Source organism: Microcaecilia unicolor, chromosome 5, assembly GCF_901765095.1.
Source record: "Microcaecilia unicolor chromosome 5, aMicUni1.1, whole genome shotgun sequence".
Lineage (NCBI taxonomy): Eukaryota > Metazoa > Chordata > Amphibia > Gymnophiona > Siphonopidae > Microcaecilia > Microcaecilia unicolor.
Genome location: NC_044035.1, coordinates 252,924,552 through 252,937,600, shown reverse-complemented (window position 1 = coordinate 252,937,600; position 13,049 = coordinate 252,924,552). Strand labels below are relative to the sequence as shown.

The 13,049-nt window shown below is 43.4% G+C and overlaps 1 protein-coding gene across 1 annotated transcript in view; it reads right to left on the bottom strand.

The window, feature by feature from the left end:
* GPR156 (G protein-coupled receptor 156) overlaps positions 1 to 13,049 on the bottom strand; it is a 78,707-nt gene that overhangs the window by 54,921 nt on the left and 10,737 nt on the right. Inside the window, exons 3-5 of the mRNA XM_030205099.1 lie at positions 10,523 to 10,658; positions 8,361 to 8,471; positions 3,819 to 3,944 (exon numbers count right to left, since the gene is read on the bottom strand). Coding sequence (XP_030060959.1) covers positions 3,819 to 3,944; positions 8,361 to 8,471; positions 10,523 to 10,658 — 373 coding nt within the window. The remainder of the gene's footprint in view (positions 1 to 3,818; positions 3,945 to 8,360; positions 8,472 to 10,522; positions 10,659 to 13,049) is intronic.

The window sequence follows — 13,049 nt, the reverse complement described above, 5'->3', positions numbered from 1 at the left end:
TTAACCATCTCTCTGACCTCATGTACAACTTTCTTTAAAACAGTCACCTTACTTTCTAACTCTTCTTACTCTCTTACATATCTATATGTTCCATCTTTGCTTTACCCTTCACTATCAATTAAAATGTTCTATTACGTATTGTGTTGGCATTGTAAGTAGTATACTATCAGCCTTATTTTCGAAAGTGATGGGTGCCCATATTTCAACCCAAATCGGGAGATGGGAGCCTTTCTCCGGTGGGCACCCAAATCGGTATAATTGAAAGCAGATTTTGGGCGCCTCCAACTGCAATCTGTCGTGGGAACGAACAAAGTTGACGGGGCGTGTCAGAGGCGTGGTGAAGGCGGGACTGGGGCGTGTTTATCGGCCGAGCAGAGATGGGCACCCTCGGCCGATAATGGAAAAAAGAAAAGCGTTTTTAGCGAGAAGTTGGGTCACTTTTTCTGGACCCCTTTTTGCCCCAACTGCCCAGAAGACCACTGGAGGGAATCGGGGATGACCTCCCCTTACTCCCCCAGTGGTCACTAACCCCCTCCCACCATAAAAAAACACTAGCAACTTTTTTTTGCCAGCCTGTATGCCAGCCTCAAATGTCATACCCAGCTCCATCACAGCAGTATGCAGGTCCATGGAGCAGTTGTTAGTGGGTGCAGTGGACTTCACCCAGGTGGACCCAGGCCCACCCCCCCTAACTGTTACACTTGTGGTGGTAAAATGGGAGCCCTCCAAACCGCCCCCAAAACCCACTGTACCCACATCTAGGTGCCCACTTTCAGCCATAAGGGCTATGGTAATGGTGTAGATTTGTGGGCAGTGGGTTTGGGGGGGGATTTGAGGGGCTCAGCACCCAAAGGAAGGGAGCTAAGGACTTGGGAGGTATTTTACTTTTTTTTTTAATTGCTACAAGTGCCCCCTAGGGTGCCTGGTTGGTGTCCTGGCATGTGAGGGGGACCAGTGCACTACGAATCCTGGCCCCTCCCATGACCCAATGCCTTGGAGTTGTTCGTTTTTGAGCTGGGTGCCTTCAGTTTCCATTGTCGCAGAAAAACGAAACCGCCCAGCTCAAATCCGCACACATCCGATGCATTTGCCCAGCACAAACCGTATTATCGAAAAAAAGATGGGCGCCCATTTTTTTTACAAAATACGGTCTGTCCCGCCCCTTCACGTACCCATTCTCGGACATAGACGCCCATGGAGATGGGCGTTCGATTATGCCCCTCCACGCCATACTTTGTGTTGTTATTTGAATATTTTTACTCCTGCAATTGTCTATTGCTCATGTTTGATCTATTTTTACTGTACACCACCTTGAATGAATTCCTTCAAAAAGGTGGTAAATAAATCTTTTTTTTATTTTTATTTTATTTATTTATTCATATTATTAAATATATTACAAGCAAAATTCTTGTTCAGGATAGTATCCATTTAACAATAACATGCTCAATCATTATAATAAAGGAAAAGGTGAATTCCTCACGTTTTCAAAAGAAAACAATACTCAAGTCCATAAATTCAGATCCAAGATTTCGGAAAACAAAAGGAGAAAAAACATTACAAGGAAAATAGATATCGGAAGACATACTAATTCAACTAGGCAGAGTTATTTTATATATTTAGCGCTTTTCCACTTTTACTGAGGCTATAAGTGCCGACACATGAGCAGGTTCTGTAAATACATATTTTTTTTCTCTAACCCTTATTATGCACTTGCAGGGGTATCTTAAAAAAAAGGTACCCCCCAAGTGCAGAATCTCCGGCTTAAGGAGCAAGAATTGTTTCCTCCGTCTTCTTGTCTCCTTAGAGACATCCGGAAATAATAATATTTTAAAACCTAAAAAAGGTTTATCTTGTTACGAAAAAATAGACGAAAAATCCAACTCTTGTCTGGTAACAATGCGACTGTTGCCACTAATGTGGCTGCAGTCGCTAGATCAATATCCGAAGTCTCTAACAAAAGTGAGACATCTAATGGAGCTTCGGGTTGATTTAGGTCTTTCCCAGGGATATAATAAGCCATAGTCATTGGTGGTAAATTTTGTTCAGGAATTAATAGTATTTCGCGCATATAGCGCTTCAACATTTCCATAGGAGCAACATTCTGAAGTTTAGGAAAATTGACGAATCTGAGGTTACAATTTTTAGTATAATTGTCAAAGATTTCCATTTTAACCCTTAGGCTCGTCAAGTCTTTAATCATAGTAGATTGTACTGTTTCAAATTTCATAATCCTTTGATCCATTTTAACAACTTTATCATTCAAGTCTTTTATCTGCTCTTCTTTCTTTTGTAGATCTTTTTCCAAGGTTTTTAATTTAGGTAATACCTCATTAGACTGTTTTAGGAATAACTGCCCTAGGTTAGAAACCAAATCCCACAAAGCTTCTAATGTAACCTCCTGGGGTTTGACCAGGAGTTCTAAAGGAATTTCAAATCTTACAGTTTGCTCAGATGTGGCACTCCGTTCCTCAGAGTTTCTCTCCTCAATCCGCGGCGTTTCCATGGGCATACTGCCCTCCAGTCCAGCTCCAGATGTAAAAACAGCTTCCATTCGGCGTTCTTCTGGGCCCCTGCCCTCTTCCGGGGTGGACCCTGTCGAATCCTCAAGGAATGAACTGGCGCCAAGCGGTTGTGGAGGAGGGGTGCGCTCGGCGGGGCTCAGAGTGACTTCAAGGCCAGGGAGCGCCGAAATCTCCAATTCGCCGGCGTTTCCGACTGGCAGCGTTCCGCCATCATGAGTAACTCCCTGGGGTCTCAAGTAACGATCCAAAGGACCAGGTAAGGAGGGAGTTAGCGGGGAAGCTCTAACCGCTAATCTCCCTCTCCGTTTAGGCATTTTTTTTGTATAGAGAGATCGAGACCCGCTAGTGCTTAGTAAGTCGCGGCCATCTTGGATCGGTAAATAAATCTTAATAAATAAATATGTAAGTGGAGGAGGATTTACAGGCCTTATTGAAAACTACCAAAAGGTATGGCAAGCATAATGAGTCTGCTAGTATTGATCCAAATGGTCGTTTAGACATATGAGGAGACAATAGCGATGCCGGGTACTGCAGCTGCCCATTATGACATGCATGATGAATTAGTAGAAGAAATTTGCAATGTATTTGAAACAATCACCAACCAATGTTGGTTGTTTAGTAAAAATGTACTGCGATTGAACTTGCTGACCCCATCTAAGAACCTAACTACTGCATTTTGGATAGTCTGAATCCTTCTTAGAAGTATTCCCTCTGAACCCCCAAACTGTGAAGAGTTTCAATAGACAACCTGATCGAGATTGAGGGCATAGATACGACATTAGAAATATTTCTGGGCTAAAAGAAAGCTTTTACTCTAGCCCATCTCTTAACTATATATATATATACTGTCAGAGTTTTGTTTGATGTATAATTTTCTTATTATTGTTGTTTATTTGAACTTATGTTTTTAAATATTTATTGTTTTTAGACTCCTGAGGCAGGCCTTTTGGCCGAAACACAGTTTTCTGTGTCGAGTCATTGAATAAAGTGGTTCTTTGAAATCTCATCTCCCGTTCTCCTGGAGTCATTGGTCCATTTCCCACTCTCTTTCTGTGCTGTTATTTTTACGTGGGAGTTAGTGTTCATCCACTTAGGTGGATTATTCTCTCCTAAAAGAAAGCTAACAGTCCTAACGTTCCAAAAGGAAAAAGGATAGTCCCACTAGGGAAGAAATTTGCTATTCAAAATAAAGAAATGAAATTTTAAAAAGACTCTTAAACACCTTTACATGGTTTAAGCTGAACTGAATCTATGGAAAGACCAGGGTACAAACATTTTATATGGCTGTTACCTTACCCGGATGGATGAGTTCAGAGACCTGATGCACTGAACCGGATCAGAAAAAACCCAGATCATGAGGAGAAGAGCATCAGCAAGGACCAGCAGGGCCACCAGTCCCAGTAGCTGGAGGTCTTTGATAATCTGTAACATAGAATAATCGTAAAAATATTGCAAAGCTTTGGATAATCTACAAGCAGAGGCAGTGAAAATCAGGGCCTAACAGAATTTGGATATAATTGGGACAGACATGGAGGACAGTGTTAAGGGCCCAGTTGACGGGTCTGGTGAATAAAGATAAAAGGAGCAGCTGCTGCTAGTTTATCATATAGTTATCTTCTCATAGTGGTAGAGAACCAGTCTTTGACTATGTTAGTGTTGTCATTGCCTTCACTATCCTCTTGTACAAGGTTTCATTGTCTAAAAGCACCACAGTGCCATCATTTTAGCCTATGGACTTCTTATAAGCAAAAGGCAGATGCACTGGCTGGACAAATTGTTCCCTTACTGATAAAAAATAATTCTAGTGGCTCATTGTGTAGCAGTTTCTATATAAGCACAACTACACTTGAAGACATTAATGCTTATGGGTGACCTAGAAATTTAGTGAGCCTAAGGCTCAAATTTTGAGTGGCATGGCCATCTGAAAAAAAAAAAAAACCACTCACTAAAATGAAAAGGGAACCTCAGGCTTATAAGTTAATAAAACTCGTGCATGGTAAGGTGAAAGTCTACCACTAGCTGAGTGATTAGATTCAGACCCCAGTGAATCAAGAGCAAGTAAATCTTTACGAGAGCTCATCTAGTAACATCCAGTGGAGCAGACAGTGAGGTCACAAAACTCTCTATTACCCACAAAGAGGAAGACCATCAAACATCATTGTTCTACTGCTGCTAGCAGTGAAATGGATGCCCCCAGAAGCAGAAGAACGTATCTTTCAAAGTGACCTAGCTTACAATCCTCGTCAGTCTAAAACATGTCCATCCTGAAGAAACTTTCACCCTGCTGGACAATAAGAAGTCGCCCCTTTTAGGCACACCAATGCTGCATGCTGATATCCTATCCTATAATGGCATCTGGATGCCTGGACTCCATTATGGCATACCATTATAACTCAGCATCGGTGCATCTCCATGTAGGCGACTGTAGTTACACCAACCATAGATCTAGTGAAACTATAGTCATGTTCATGTGGTAAGGGCATGCGTAGACAGGACTATCGCCCTTTGTCCTGTATTTCCCTCCCTCTCCTCAGACCCTGGATTCAGCTGTGACCTGGCAGCTTCTCCTGTCTACCTCGGCATCTTTACCAGTGCAGCAGCACTGCACCTTCACAGCCTGCACCAACCTTGCACGCTTTCCTTTGCTGCATCCAGGAAACAGGATGTGACATCAGCGAGGGCAGGATGTGGCAGAAGGAAGCTTGCAAGGCCGATGTTGGCAGCAGAGGTGCGTCGCTGCTGTGCCAGTGAAGATGACGAGGTAGATTGGAGAAGGGGAGAGCTGCCAGGCCACAGGAGGGGAGGTAGCTGCCACTGAACTTTTTTGGTGGGCCATTCAGGATGGGCCTGAGCTATGAATGGGTGGGTCTGTGCCCACCCAAGCCCACCTGTAGCTACACCACTGCTGTAAGTTGTATGTGTAGGTGGCAGCTCCACTCATGCTCATCCCATGTGAACACCCCCTTGCATTTGCATGTTATGCAACTTATGTGTGCCCTTCCAGAATAGCATGTAGCTGTTTTGCCGTTGCTTCGGCACATAAGTGCACTTGTGAAGGTGACAGTATTCTACAGTTGAATGCTTAAGTGGTGTCCTGTTATGGAACTGCCCTTTAAGTGATCTTGAATATTAAGACTGTTGTTCCAGTTTAAACGATTAAATAGTGAGCTTGTTTCAACATGTTCATGAATAAGATGCAGAAGGAATCTGCTTTAGTATATAGGACTTTTCATCTTCTTACAGTTTGATACAGGGAATGAGTAGCATGTCCTCAGTAAGAACAGCAACTAAACAGAATTTAAAAATACAAAAAAAAAAAAAAAACAACAACAACCCAAACAAAACAAATTCAACCCCAAACAGCCATCTGGTGGTCTTACTATAGATTGCATCTTTAATATAGTAGGCTTTTAAATGCAGGGGTTCTCAACCTAGTCTATGGAACAAACCCAGCCAGTCAAATCCTCAGGCTATCCCCAATCAATATACTTGACATAGATTTACAGGCATTGCCTTTATTGTGTGCAAATCTATTTCATACATATTCATTGTGAATAGCCTGAAAACTTGACTGACTGGCTGGGTGCATCTCAGACTGGGTTGAGAACCCTGCTCTAAAAGAATGGCTATTGTATATCTCAGCAAAATGCACTTAAAAGTGACTCTAAGCCACTGTGAGTGAATGAGACCCAATCCGCATTGCATATGTATAAACTGTTTAGAATTAACTTCTGCTCAGTTTACTGGTTATACTCCTGGAGGCTGACCAAAACCGGTGGTTATGTTTCTGGCCGAAACTGAAACCACAGCTGAAATTCACTGCTCAGTTTTGGTCGAACTGAGGCTAAAACTGAAACCATGGCCTCGCCCCTCCCACAACAAGTCCATCCCCCTGAGCCAGCCTTTCTCCCCCTCCCAACAGAAAACTTGTCCCCATCTCCTGGGCTATCCAACACCCCCTCCCACTCATAGGCCCTCCCCAGGCCTACGTTCTAAAAACACTGGTGGTGTAGTAGCCTCTTTGGGGCAGGAGAATCCCGAGTTGTTCCTGCCCCAGTTGGCTGCATTGCAAAAATGGCAGGCGAGACTGCTATGGGAGGTGGTACCCACCATTTTGGGACTATAATAGTCATGGGCAGGAGCCATGTCCAATCTCAAAATGGCAGCTGTGACCTCCTGTGCCAGTTTCTTGAGGCTGCTGTAGGATGCTGCAGATGCCATTTTCACAACGCAATCAGCAGGGGAAGGAGCAACTTGGGATACTCCCGCTCCAAAGAGGCCACTAGACCACCAGGGCTTTTAGAAGGTAGGCCCGGGGTAGTGGCCAAGGAGGGGGACAAGTTCCCAGTCGGAGGGAATGGACTTGCGGAGGCAGGGACCACGGTTTTGGTTTCTGCTGAAAATTTGGGGTCAGTTCCGATATCAAATTCAAAACCGAAATTCAGTCAGCCTCTATATACTCCACGGTTCCAAGGTATTCTGGTGATTATGGGTGCTTTGTGCATCCAATTCATTAACGTCTCCATTTTGGCTTGATAGTGCACATAATAAATTACTACAGCCAGTTAGAAGTATAGTCTGTTTTCTGTGAGGTCTTTCTGTAGATGAGTTTCTGAGACACAGACTTACACCATTAACTTTCTTTCACTATTTTATTAATGAGGCTCAGTACATGCCTGCTTGTGACCCGCCACCCTGACTGCAGCAGGTGTTCAGATCTGTGAGATTAGTGCTGCAGATTCAAAGATGACAAGTTTGACAAATGTGTCAGCAATTTTTCAGTCCTGTGTATGGGGCCCTCTGTCTAAGCACCATTTGCTGTTACTTCTACTTTGTAATGCTTTGAGCTAATACAAGTTTTTTTAGCATTGCTAACCCAGTTAATTGTGCTATGGTAGCTTTGTTTCTAATATTCTCCCAAACAAAGCCCCCATAGCTCAGAGGACTGGAGATACTGTGAAGGTGGTGAGCATAGTCACCTCTTGTGGCTGGAATTAGGGCCTATTATTATCAGGTTGTAAAAGGAGCCATGGTACATGGAATCAGGCCAAGAATTGTTGCTACAATGACTGAGGGATGAACAATAGAGGAAAAACAATTCCCTGGGGAGTTGTGAATGAAGGTTTATGAACAGTCTTCCCAGTCCTGGTTTTAACTGAGCAGGAAGCTGAACAAAGCAGGTGGTAATCACTGGGTTAAAAAAAAAAATCACACACACACAAACTAATGAAACAAACAACCAACAACAAAAGTTACAGTCTTGTAGACATCACACTGCAATAGAAGCAGTTATCAAACCAGGCATGATTTAATAGTCTCAGAGGTCGATATTCAGACTGCGGAAGGCAGCCTGGCTATCTCCTGCGGTCAGTGGTGAACCCAAATATTCAATACCTGGCTGTTTCCGGTGATTGGCATTGAATATGTGTGTGTGTGTGTGTGGGGGGGGTTATTGGCCAGTTTAAAACTTAACCAGTCAAGTCAATATTCATCTCTGGCTGGTTAACGTTATAGCGGCCAAAGATAGGTCTGCTATTGGGGCGGCCCAATTTGGCCACCAAACCTAGCCAGCGAAGCACTGAATATTCGCAGCTAGCCGGTTATTATCACACTATAAAGACAGTTAGCCACTATGTGCCGATTGCAAATATTCAGCGGGAAATAGCCGGCTATCCCCCACTGAATATTCGTGGATAGCTGGTTAAGTGCTAATTAACTGGCTAGTAGCTGTTCCTGGTCGGTTAAACAGCATTGGGTGGCCAGTGCTTACTGAGTGTAGACTCAGCTTTGCACGTATCACAGATAGCTTTGACAAGCACTTTGGTGAGGATCACTCACCACTCGTTTGTCAGGTACTCGCTGGGTGAAAACTTTATAGAGTCTCCAGCTCTTGCCCAGAATGGGTCCAAACACCAAGGTGGTTCCAATATACAGCAGCCCAAATCTCACCTACAGACAAAAAAACAGCCTAAATGAGAGAAATCAGTGGTCCTTGGCATCTACCAAACTTCTATTTTCATCCCATTGAGTGAAATGCAACCTGTAATAGCTTTCCAGATTCTACAGCAGGGTTTTGCAAAGCTGTTCTGGTGACCCCACAGTGGGGCTGGATTTTCAGAATACCCACAATAAATATGCATGAGATATATTTACACACACCGGATCTCCAACATATGCAAATGTATTTTTGTGCATAATCATTGTGGTTTATTCTGAAAACCCAACTGGCTAAAAGGTTATTAGGAAGGTGTGGGAAGCCCTGCTATAGAAGGCATCTGAATGGGTATCATACCTGAACAGTATATGCCACTTGTCACCAAGAACAGACACATTGAAATGAAGCCCTATGGCTGTGTGGTGCTAAACATAGCATGAAATATCCTTTGAAGGAGACATAACTTTAAAGAACCATTGTTTATTGTATGGTTCAGGTGTGAAATAGGTTTACTGGGAAGGGGTGGGTATGGTGTGCCTTTCCTTATAAGCACGCTATTCTCCTTTTTGGCTAGTCAAAGAAACCAAGCTAAGCAGATCTCTAACAGGGCCACAACAATGGAATAAGTGCAAGGGGGGTTAGAGGCTAAGGTAATGGAAACTGCCAAAAGCCTCAAACATAGAAGTAGGTAATTCGCTTTTTTAAAAATGTTCAGGAACTTTGAACAGGGGGGTGCATATCATGCTCCCACTCCCCCATACCTCCAGTCTTTGACCATGCAGCACCAGCGGCACTCATAGGCTGTGACTGGGCTCTCTCTCTGAACAGTCCTACCCTTCAGAAAACAGGAAGTTGTGTCAGAAGGGGCGGGGCGGTTCACAGAGAAATCCCCGGTATAGGCTGCAGGCAGTTTATGAGTTCTGCTGCCATCGATGCTACCCGGGCGAAGACTGGAGGTGATTTTAAGGGGGGGGGGGGGGGGGGGAGGAGGGAGGGAATTGCAAGACCTTTGCTGGGCCAGGAAGGAATGGGAGAGATGCAGTGGGAGGGAGAAGGGAGGGACTGACAGGGGGTGCATACGCAACACACGCACCTTGAACGGATACGCCCCTGTTTGCCTCCTCAATGACTGTATAGCTCTATAATAGTATTATATAGCAGCTGGATTGTATTTACTATTGGTAGACTTTTGGTTATTCAAGCTAAACATGTACATGGTGGGGGAGTTCATATTAAGCCTAGTTTATATGGCAAGGAAGCTTTATAAAATAAGCATCCAGAATCAGGCTCAACAGTGTGCAAATGCTTATGCACAAATTTACACGTGTTATGATGAAGGTGTAAACGGGTGTGAATACTCTGTGTACCTATGGATTTTTAAAAATACATGTGAACATTGCAGCTCTGCCCCATCCAAATTATGTACCCAGGACACCCACATGCAGATCGCATAAAAATAGGTGCATATTTCCAATGTATTCAGAGTAGTACTAACTCACTTTTTACTGCTCTGGTGGAAGGTGAGTGCTCCAATCTTTTGGGAAGAATGGGGAGAGAAGGACAGAATTGTTGAGGCTGAAGGGAAAGTAAAAGCTAAACAAAGGGATAGATGAGATGAGAAGAGAAAACAAGAAGGAGAAAAGAAGATCAGGAAACAAAGACTAAAGAAATTAGAGGTGGAAAAAAGCAAATTGTTTTGCCCACATTTATTTTATCTTGACTCTTAAAACATTTTCTATGCTTCATTCTTTTTTTTTTTTTGGGGGGGGGGTGTAGGGGAGAGGAAAGGAAAAGGAGTATATGATGCAGCCATATTAATTTCAGAAATATACATGTCTATGTTAAAAGCAACTATTACAATGTTGCATTATTATAGAAATGTTTCCACACAATTAGACATGCCAGGTAACCGGTGAAGTATTTACCTGCTTATCATCTGCTCACACAGGTATATTACACAACACCGGGATGCCCTGAGTTAAGAACTTCTTGCACAACTACCATTTCCTGTAACAAACGTTCAAGACTACACAGAGAAATTAGAGCTTCAGATAGCGACACAAACCTGTATAAGTGTCTCTAGAGAGGTCAAATGCACCGATGCACACTCCTGAATTCCAAAGAGATAGCCGCTGGTGTATGCCAAACTGCTCCCCAGAAGTGTCACCAGGTTCAAGTTGGGACTGGACATTTTCACAATCCTCCAGGGTAGAAAGAGATGCAGAGATGAAATTTCCTTTAATGTAAAGATGTCTTCTGCTATCTAGTACAAAGCATTGGGAACCGTACTGGTTCTGGGAAAAAATGAATTTCTGACAGATCGTGATATCTTTTATTGAGCCAACAGAAAATTTATCTTGAAGTGATGGTGGGAATGTATGCACCATAAAAATGTTTTATAGAAAGAAGAAAATGACTTTGTAGTACACAGCAACATTTTCATATATTCATATCAGTTATACTAGATAAGGATACATAGACACACATGGGATCCTACCTAAAATATGAGAGAGAGAGAGAGAGAGAGAGAGAGAGAGACTGCAAATCTATCCCCATAAAATAGGCTATTTTTACAATGGGATTTTCCAAATACAGGACCAGCCGCTCTCATTATAAATGCAATTAATCATGAGATGTCCATAGCATTCATTTTTGCTAGTGCTATTCTAACAAACACAAACCACATTGGAGAAATCCAGAAGAATATCTGTACCCCCTAGTAAGATCAGCTTAATTTCTAAAGGGATGTTTTTTTACTCACATTTTATAGTTCTGTCTAGTACTCCATGCCACAAACAATTTAACAAAGGACAACTGTACTGCCTGACCAAACTCAGGATGTTCAGTTTATGCTGAAATCGAATCTGCAACCGAAACTGGTCACTCGGTTTCAGCAGAACCCAAAACTGTAAAAACTCCATCCCACCACATCCAACCAAAAATGTCCCCCTCCCGAGCCAAAACCCCCTGGTGGCAGCACCCCTCTCTCTCCACCCCCCATGATCACTACCCCCCCCCATCCCATCCATAGGCCCTCTCCAGGCCTATCTTAGGAAGGCCTGGTAGTCTAGTGGTGTCTTTGAAGGCGGGAACAATCCCCACCTCATTCCTGCCCCTTGCTGCTGCTCCATCATAATGTCTGCCCGTGCTGGTTCCAATCATAAAATGGCTGCTGGGGCCTTCTGCTGCAGTTTCTTGAGGCTGCCATGGGAAGTCTTGGCAGCCATTGTACTGGAGCAGCGGCAATGGGCAGGAATGAGTGAGGTTGATTATTGTCCCCAAAGACACCACTAGGCCTTTCTAAGGTAGGGGCATAGCCAGACCTCGAGGTGGGAGGGAGCCAGAGCCCAAAGTAGGGCGGCACATTTTGGTCCGCCTCTCCACCGCTGCACATACCTTGGCTGACGGGGGTCCCCAACCCCTGCCAGCTGAAACATTTGTCCAGCGCTGGTCTCCAGCGCTGCCACATTACCTGCCCTGCTCTCTCTTCCCCTCATTTCCGGCATACTCGTTTTAATGAAATTGAGCATGCTCGCTGGACAAACGCTTCAGCCAAACCAGGGGCACAGAACCAATTTGGGAAGGCCCAGGCCCCCGTGGCCCCCTGTAGCTACACCACTGTTCTAAGGTAGGCCTGAGAGACGGCCTATGGGTGGGATGGGGGTGTGTGTTTTGGGTTTCAGCCAAATAAGTAAACATCAAGAGGTATAGAAAAAAAAACCAACTTAATTTTGACAGCAAGAAATGTATACATTTCTGCAGCCAAGCCTCTTTTTTTTTTTCCCCCAACTGCAGTCAAGTACTATAACGAATCACCAACCAGACCAACATGGTAATCTGATATAAGAGCAGCTTACTCATTAATTCCAAGAATAACTTATGGGCATAAACACTGGGTTCATAAATTATGTATAATACACATTTTTAAAAATTTACCACAGAACATATAACAGTAATAAAACAACCATTGGAATCTACTATTGCTGTTCTACAACTAGGGTACATTTATGGTGTTAAAATTGCCACCTCTCTCTGGCATCTGGAATAAGATGAAACAAAGGCAAAGTGATCCACCCACTCTCTAACTTTGAATGTTGTCTTTTTCCAAATACGTTTCCTTTAGGAGCACAATATAAGTAGATAAGTACATAAGTACTGCCATACTGGGACAGACCAAAGGTCCATCAAGCCCAGCATTCTGTTTCCAACAGTGGCCAATCCAGGTCACAAATACCTGGCAAGATCCCCAAAAAGTATAAAACCTTTTCTACTGCTTATCCCAGAAATAGTGGATTTTCCCCAAGTCCAATTTTTACTAACGGTCTATGGACTTTTGCTTTAGGAAGCCGTCCAAACCTTTTTAAAACTTTGCTAAGCTAACCGCCTTTACCACATTCTCTGGCAACGAATTCCAGAGTTTAATTACATGTTGAGTGAAGAAAAAGTTTCTCCAATTCGTTTTAAATTTACTACTTTGTAGCTTCATCGCATGCCCCCTAGTCCTAGTATTTTTGGAAAGCGTACACAGACACTTCATGTCTACCCATTCCACTCCACTCATTATTTTATAGACCTCTATCATATCTCCCCTC